Raw genomic sequence first — 8,674 nt, 5'->3', positions numbered from 1 at the left:
TTACAAGTTTGAGCTTCCAAAAGCACGAAATATAGAAAAATAGCATCTTAAATCTACAGTCCTTAAAAATAAAACTAATTTACATTAAAAAATCTCTTAGATTAAGAAAGACACAAGTTATAAATTAAACTCAGACAAGGCAGTGCTTTCACTCCGTTAAGTGGGGGCGACAGTTGCTCTGGGAATCAGCCTCATTCCAGTAAAAGAACGAGGACGCCATCATGCTACAATACGACAGAAGTACAGAATGATGCACTCGCACATTAGTCCAACTTTTAAAACATTTATTTGAAAAAGAAGTAAAACATCCTCGCTAAAGAGCAACCCTTTAAAATGTCACAGCACAATCCCAAAGAGACTCAGGTTTAAAACTACAATCATGATCCATCACAGCTGGATGCTCTCAGAGATTGTGACAGCTGATTTCTCCTCCTTGATAATCAGGGATCAAATCCTCCTGGGACTGGTCAGATTCCCAGTGTTTTCTGGTTCTCCCACAGCCAGGCGTGATACTTGTTCAACATGTGATCTTCAGGTTTCACCTTTGACGTGAAAATATAAAGAAAATAACAGATTCAGTTGGGATTTAAAAAGGAAACCGATTCAGTCCCTGTCAAATCGTCGACCGTCACCTGTCTCCACTCGTCAACACAGAAGATCCTGTAGGAGTCGTTGCCATATTTGCCAATCCCGTGCAGCTCGATGGGGTAACGCCACGGTTTGTTCAGATACTCATCTAAACAGAAGAAAAGAGCGATAACGTTTCTTTGGCCGTGGATGAAAGTTCATTAATTCTGATTAAAACATTCCAACATTCCTTAAAGGAACTCATATCAAAGCACGGTTCCATTCATACCAGAGGTTTCATCTTATGGTGAGAAGGGATGCAGCTGGAGTCGTTTTGGTCACACCTTGGGATCTCACAAGATGGATTAGTGCTCGAATTATGTGTTGAAGGTGATACTCAGCTACTAGCACATTAAATTTTAGATCAGCATCTGTAAATCCGTGTTATAGTCAATTATGTGTTGGCGTATGTGAATAAATTGTAGCAATGATGCTGAACTGGGTTTTTTCACGAGACGTTCACCCAGGGATTACTTTCTGAGAGTGTCAATAAACTCTGTTCAGTGGTTCATGAGATATTTTGCTAACAGACAGACAGTTGATTTCAATGATTAATGACAAAGTTTTAAAAGCAGTTCTTTAACGATCCTTTAGCACTTGGAGTATGTTTTGGGGATGAGTATCAGCGACTACCACGCCAAATCTGAGCTGAACATCTGAAACGCTGACGAAGTTATATCCATATACGTGTTTGCTAAGGTCGCTTAGCTGTGGCGGCCATCTTGAATTGGACTAGTCACCTGAGAAGCGGATGATAGTTTTGGCTCGCAGCTCATACAGTCCGAGTGGCTTCATGAGTTCAGACATGGGCTTCCAGTCGACCCCCCTGGTCACCTCTGCAGACGGGTACAGCTCAAAGAACCTCCACAGCACTGGAATGGCCACCCGACCTGTGAGAAGGTTTGCAGATGATTGATGTGCAACACCCAGAGGACTGAATGTGTTTCCGTTGGATCCTACCACTTGTCTTATTCAGAAAAATGGTGGCCACCAGGAGCTTCCAGGGGTCATGGAAAAGGGTTTCCTGTACCAGGTTGAAGGGAGACCGTGGGGGTGTCCACTTCCTCAAGGCTTTTCTTCTGGGTGGGCTAAGACCTGAGGGTGCACACACATTTGTCCAAAACCACAAACATATTCTCAAAGATTATGATGGGTAGAATTATAGAAGAACGCACATTTCTGGTAAAAAAAAGAAAAAGAAAAAAGGACTTCACCATCTTTGAGGGGTTTTCTGCTGAAGTAAGGACTTTTTCTTCGTTTGTTTTCCACACTCTTGGACTCTATGAACAAACATATACGCACAAAATAAACCCCAGACACAAACATGTTCAAAAGTTTTCTAATATGCAACATAAAATTAAACCTGCGACTCGTTACATAGTTGGAAACTCAACACAACAAATAATTGTGTTTTTGCTTTCACAACAACACAGTTTTTAGGTCTCTTCATTAACCAGACTGAACCCTCAGTAATCATCTGTCTGATCTTGGTTTAAAACCCTGGTACACAAGCGGTGGGTGATATGCATTCCTTCAAATAATACAAGACTTTAATACGGCTTTTGCCTGGCATCCTATAATACAGTTCCTACATTTAATATCAGGATCTTAGAGTTGCATTTGGGCCTAAAAAATCCGACCCGACCCTAGCCCATATTCAATTCAATTCAATTCAATTCAATTCAAAAATACTTTATTAATCCCAAAGGGAAATTATTTGTTGCTGTAACTTGTTATCCTCATTTCATTAAGAGATGTTGTAGATGCTGATGGATGTAGACAGGAAGGATCTCTTGTAAAGGTCCATCCCACAGTGGATCCTAAGAAACTGGCTGCAGATGCCGTCTGATCCGTCCACCCAGACTCTGCTGGCCTCTCGGTTCCTCCGGGCTGTAGGACCATATCTATGTGTAGGACCGCCCGAAAGACAGGCAGAACTCCTCCCAGAGTGATGGTCACTCCTCCCAGCAGTCTGCCGAACTCCTCAGGCTGAACCCGAAAAAAACTCTAAAATTATTTTAAATTAAGCTTTTATTGCTTAATGCAACTTTTTTTTTTTACCTCTTTCAAGCAGCCGATCAGTGGATGCACGCGGCCGATGATCCAGTTGACCATCTGAAGCTTAACGGGACTTTTTACCTCTTTCAACCGGCCGGTCGGACCTGAGCGTGCACCTGACCTGACACACAGCAGCAGGTTTCACTGTGCTGGCTTTGTAGAGTGAGTTCTCCTGTTTTTAGCGTTTGTTTAACACTTTCCAGCTCTATAATGTCACTTGTTGTGGGTTAATTACAAATCCTCAGATGTGTGATAAGAGCAAAGGGCGGGCGGGGCCACATGCACAATTGTTGCATTGTGCATTCTTATTTAGTTTTCTTTGTGCTGTGCGATTCGTAAAACCGCATCAAAAGCCCGAGCCCGACCGAGCAGCAAGTACAGCGCTCTCATCGCACCATAACTCAGGGAAGTATCCAGTTCTCTGCAATTCAGAAGGAGACGAAAACCTGGACAAGTTATGCAAAATAAGTTGTGGCAGTGTCCTGTTAAAACAGCCACAGACATTCTCAGAAAAAGACGCTGACTCAACGGTGGTGTATACATTTCCAAAAGTCCAGGATACAATTATATATCACGAATAGCTTCAGAAATAAACCAGTCATTCATGACATGAGCACCAGTGCACCTGCGTACTGTTAAAAATGCAGGCTGTTACACTTCTCACCAATTACATCCCGAGTCGTCAACTTTTAGAATCTCACTTCTGTTTTTTCGTCTCTAAAGGAAGTCTAAACAGGAGCTCACGGTGTCCACATGTCCTCCTGCCTGATGTCCCATCAGAGATGAGTGTGTGCCCATAAGACGCAGCCATGTTTCTGCACAGAGTTGATTTGTGGCTAACTTCCTGTGTGATGAACGGTGTAGTACGTCTAACCTTGCTCGGGCTCTACAAAGTGCTTTACAGATTTACTGATTGGAGCGCAACCAATTTACTACAGAGCTACCACTGCACCACGGTGTTTTAAATGACATTTCTGGATGCAGCGGCAGCCTGTGTGGACTGACATGGGTGCTCCAGATGATTTCTGAGCCCTGTGTGGCTTTTATTTATTACACACGTCTGTCCATTTTTTACAGTGCTGCTTAAGACCTTAAAGGTCAAACATATAAAATCAATTACAGCTCTGACCTTCACAAGTTGCTCGGTTTTCCCAACCTCCATGTACAGTATATTTGCTGCAATAAGTGCTACAGATGGAATAAAATAGTTTATTTCACTGACTGCACAAAGAAGTGAGTCATTATTTAATTTTGCTCGGAAAGAGTAACGCCTAATATTGCTTCGAAAACATTAATCTAGATTATAAAGAAGTGGAGATTCTGTTAAGACCTCCTTATTGGAGTAATGTTTTGCCAAATCAAAGCTTTGTCAACTGTAGCAGTAATTAACTATAACTGTAATCGCAAGATTTCTCCCCCTGAGTATGTGTTGGGAATGACTCTCAGCTACTACCACCTCATAATTTAGCTCAATATCTTTAAAATTCAGAGTTACAGCCATTTGTGTGTGGGCTAATGTGGATTAGCTGTGGCAGCCATCTTTAATGTTCATCAGCTGTAGATGCACATCCAGTGCTTACTTTCTGTAAAGTTCCAATCAAATCTGTTCAGTGGTTCAACAGATATTTTGCTAACAGACAAATAGGTTTGATACAAACAGTTAAAGATAATTTTTAAAGCAAAAGGTTTGTGCAATGTGTAGCACTCGGAGTGCATGTTGTGAATAACTCTCAGCGACTACCGCACAAAACGTTTGCACAAAATCTGTAAAACTGACTAAATTTTAGACATTTTTGTTTTTTTAAGGTTGGTTAGCCGTGGCAGCCATCTTTAATTGGGCTGTCTCCATAAAGATTAATCAGGTGTGACGTTTTAGATCTACATCCAATATTTATTGCCTGAAAGTTTCATTACCAATTGTCCAGTGGTTCACGAGATATTTTGGTAACACACACACACACGGGTGATAATGTACTTGTAGCTGGAAAATTGGACGGCTATTTAAAAACAAAGGGACTTCATGTGAAACTGTGCTGCGTTTAGGTGCAACAGGAAAACTCTAAACCAGGGCTGTTCATCTAAATTGCTCAGGGGGCCACAGTTACTTAAAGCCTCGAGCTCTGGGGCCGGACATCCAGCAGTTATTGTCATTAAGTTTGTTTTATTGTTTCAAATCTGATTTTATTTAAAAATGAAACCATTGGTGGGCCGAACTGAGCTCACCTGTGGGCCGGATTTGGCCCCCGGGCCACCAGTTGAATAAACCTGCTCTAAACTAAATGAAACTAAAATGATGCATTCAAAATAACTTTTTAATCTGTCAGGCAGTGTGGATAATACTTACTATTCTGGGATTTTCTTAGTAGTTTGCAGCTCCCAGCATTGCTGTCAGGTACCAACACCTCCTCCTCCTCCTCCTCCCTGTGACTGTCAGCATCCTCCGTCATTTCAGATTTAGACTTCTTGTCACCTTGGCTGTGAATCTGTGTAACATCTGTGTCTGGCGCGTTCCCACCTTCGTTCTCGCTCTCAGTGGCAGCTTCGGCACCCAGAGGTGGGGCTGAAGGCTTGTTTTGTTGCCGACTGGAAGGAGCCAGCCGGAGCAGCTTCTCCCTCAGCAGCCCCACCTTCTGATGGCAGCTCCTCTGCACATCATCCACTGAGCCAGATGCTGCAGCTCGAGAACAACTTTTGTCCTTGCAAACTTCTAGCACACGCTTTGTCACATCTGGCACGTTTGTTTTGGTGTGAACAGCCTCGTCTGTAGCCGTACCTTTTTTACATTCACTTGAGGCTGATTCCAGCTTATTGTCTGTCTTCTCCTGCAGGCCAGCTGCTTGTGCTTTCCTCTGTCTCCTCTGCTTTTCCTGCGATTCAAGTGTTTGCGAGCTACTGGTGAACTCATCTTTGGGTATGGTAAAGTCAAAAAGGTTTATGTCCAAGTTCTCTTCTCCGCTTTTTAATAGAAAGGCATGCAGGGATGATCTTGACCGAAACCTCTGTCCTGTGGGACTTAAACAACAGCTCAGTCAGACACTGATGTTCTATTTTTATTGCCAGTTTGTCAGTATAATATCTCACAAACGACAGGATGGAGTTTAATGAAACTTTCAGAAATTCATCGGTGAACGTGCATCTACAGTTGATGAACTTCTACAGTCAACCTCCTTCAAGATGGCAGCCACAGCTAATCAACCTTGGCTAACACAAGAATAGCTATAACTCAGCCAATTTGACAGATGTTGTGCTCAGTGTTTGTGAGGTAGTAGCTGTGCATCATACCCAACACATACTCAGAGCACTACACATTGCAAACTGGGTTTGCTCAGAAATCAGGCACTAGTTATTGGTGTCAACTCTGTCTGTCTGTTAGCAAAATATCTTATAAACTATTTGGACAAATTTTAGCACAACTCTCAAGAAGGACTCAGTGGATGACCTTTTAAAACTGATTAACCTTTGGAGTCACCCAATAAAAGATGGCTGCCACAGCTAAGTGAAACTTGCCAACACAAAAATTATTCTAACTCCATCACTTTGACAGAAAATGAGCTCAAACTTGGTGTGGTAGTAGCTGAACAAAACCTCTGTCATTTCTCATTATAAGATGTCAATTTAAAACTCTGGCACGAAAGGCTGCGGGCGATATGCATCACTTCAAGGAATGCTTTTTAAAATACATTTTTATATAAACCCAACTTACCTTGTTATATACACATCCAGTCTTCCTGCTGTCTTGCCTGTTTTTCTCTGCCTAACTTCCCTGATCCACCCATGGGGCACTGAGGTGTCGCACATTTCCGTGGGACTTTGGGTGCTCATGTCTTCACAGGTCTCCAGCTCATCTTCTCAACGAAGATGCATTTTGATTTTCAGATGTTGAGTTCAGTGGTGGAGGAAGTTATGTTTTTTGCAACCTAAAGGAACAACAAATGCAGGTAACATAGGGCAGCAGACGTAATTATTAACAAAACAAAACAATACTGACCAGAACCTCGTACTGGTGAGTCTTGACCCCATTCTGATGTCAACACATGAACGGAACCGTGCTTGCTTTTTCCACAGGAAGTGGGTTCGCTCCCTTTTGTTAACACGTGTTAAAGGGCGAACGGGGAGGGAGGGGAATTCCTCTCTTAAATGTTAAGAACATGTACTTTTTGTTGGGTAACATAGAAACGACAAAATTCAGCTAAATCATCGCCTTTATAACTACATTTAAAACCTCAGCTTGATCTAACGACTGAAATAAACTTTGCATATTAAGCACATGATCGGCTAGATGCACTTTAAAGAGAGACAGCAAGATCCGCACACTCCCACCGTACGGCACACAGTTGCATGTGCTGGCGTTTAAATGGTGCGGACCCCCAAATAAAGCAGCACTGAGTCTGCGCAGTGCTAACAAACGCTAACAACCAGAGAACGAGTTGCGACAACTTGTCCATTTAAACAAACACGCATTTATAAATTTGATCCTTATGCCATTACAAAGGGAAAATGAGGGCGGTTACGAGTTGGAAAGAATCAGTTCATGAACGGTAAGAGGCAGAAATATAATGTTTAAGATGAGCTAACGCTAACTCTTAGCTAACGCTCGGTGGATAGCAACGGTGGTTGCTATGTAAACTGGAGGAAGTCTGCTATGCTAACGCTTTAGCTTTTCTCAGTCGTTCAACGTTAGTGAATATTTATTTTGTATCACTAATGATGTGCATTTTATATCGGTATGATTTTTTTATTGCAAACTCTCCTGTGTTAAAAAAAACAAAAACGATAATTAAGCTAGCTCATACATAGACGTTAGGCTTGAACTTTCAGGTTTTAAATAAATCATATATATATATATATATATATATATATATATATATATATATATATATATATATATATATATATATATATAAAACAATGTCAAGCTCATGTTGTCCGGAAAATAGCTGACCATAAATATTCACCTAACGTTAATAACAACGTATTTAACGGTCAGTATTTTTATTGTTTTAACTGGAAACATCTGCTTTACAAACTACGGTCCTTATTTTATTTATTTATTTTCCCCCCTTTTTCAGCCTTAAATTCAACATCCAAGCTATCTCTAATTTTAAAGGGTAAATGGTTTAAAGTATACAAATGTTAAATTCCAGATATAAAAATGAAGATGCTACAACTTGTTGGTCCCACTGATAAACTGTGTCTTTGCGTAAATCAGAAAGTTGAAATGTTTTTTAATTTCTCATAAATACCATTTTTTAAAAATCTTTTATTTATTTTCTAACTTTACAGTTTACAATTGAATTGGTTTTTGTTTGACTGTTTTTATTTTCTTGTTACTTTTCTGACGTACTGTTGTTGTTGTTGTTGTTGTTGTTGTTGTTGTTGTTGTTGTTGTTGTTGTTGTTGTTGTTGTTGTTGTTGTTGTTGTTGTTGTTGTTGTTGTTACAAACTCTTCTTATAAAGCAACTCAGGACTGTGTCAAGTTATTTGGAAACAGTTTTAAATTTTTTAACAAGGTTGAGTCAAGTCTTCTGGATGGATTATTTTTTGGTGAAACGTTTTGTCTTTTATCCAAAAGTCTTGTTCGTTCTGAGGAGCTGCAGCAAACTCAGTCTTATAAGCAGCACTTTCTCACAGTGGATCACCCAGTTTGCTGGTTACAGACAAAACTATTTGTTCACTTACAAAAGAAGGACCATCAGCCTAACGACCAATCGTTAGAGCCCTGATGGCTGCTTGCTATTCACAGTGGGCTGAGTGATACTTGCAATAATAAGAGGGGGACAGTTGAACACAGAAGCCTCTGTCCCTGTTTAACTCTGGACAAGTTCTCTTCACAAAGATGGCCTCCTTTACTCCTCTCTCAAACCATCGTTCCGCTCTGTCCAGCATGTGCACATCTTCATCCCTGAAAGAGTGACCTCTGGCCTGGAGATGAGTGTAGACCGCAGAGTCCTGGCCTGATGATGTTGATCTTCTGTGCTGGTCCATCCTT

General features: G+C 41.1%; 1 protein-coding gene across 1 annotated transcript; it reads right to left on the bottom strand.

The window, feature by feature from the left end:
- Positions 1-267: 267 nt before the first annotated feature.
- Positions 268-6,726, bottom strand: mbd4 (methyl-CpG binding domain protein 4). The gene is made up of 8 exons (XM_037683963.1): positions 6,674-6,726; positions 6,389-6,602; positions 5,030-5,697; positions 1,842-1,907; positions 1,588-1,722; positions 1,368-1,517; positions 633-736; positions 268-542 (listed from the first exon to the last, which is right to left on the bottom strand). The coding sequence occupies exons 2-8, from the start codon at positions 6,505-6,507 to the stop codon at positions 468-470; spliced, it is 1,317 nt and encodes a 438-aa protein (XP_037539891.1). The 5' UTR covers positions 6,508-6,602; positions 6,674-6,726; the 3' UTR covers positions 268-467.
- Positions 6,727-8,674: the final 1,948 nt, after the last annotated feature.

This window comes from Nematolebias whitei, chromosome 11 (assembly GCF_014905685.2).
Source record: "Nematolebias whitei isolate Nwh7 chromosome 11, NemWhi1, whole genome shotgun sequence".
NCBI classification, from domain to species: Eukaryota; Metazoa; Chordata; class Actinopteri; order Cyprinodontiformes; family Rivulidae; genus Nematolebias; species Nematolebias whitei.
Note: the sequence above shows the minus strand (reverse complement) of the source record. Positions and strands in the feature narration are given on the sequence as shown.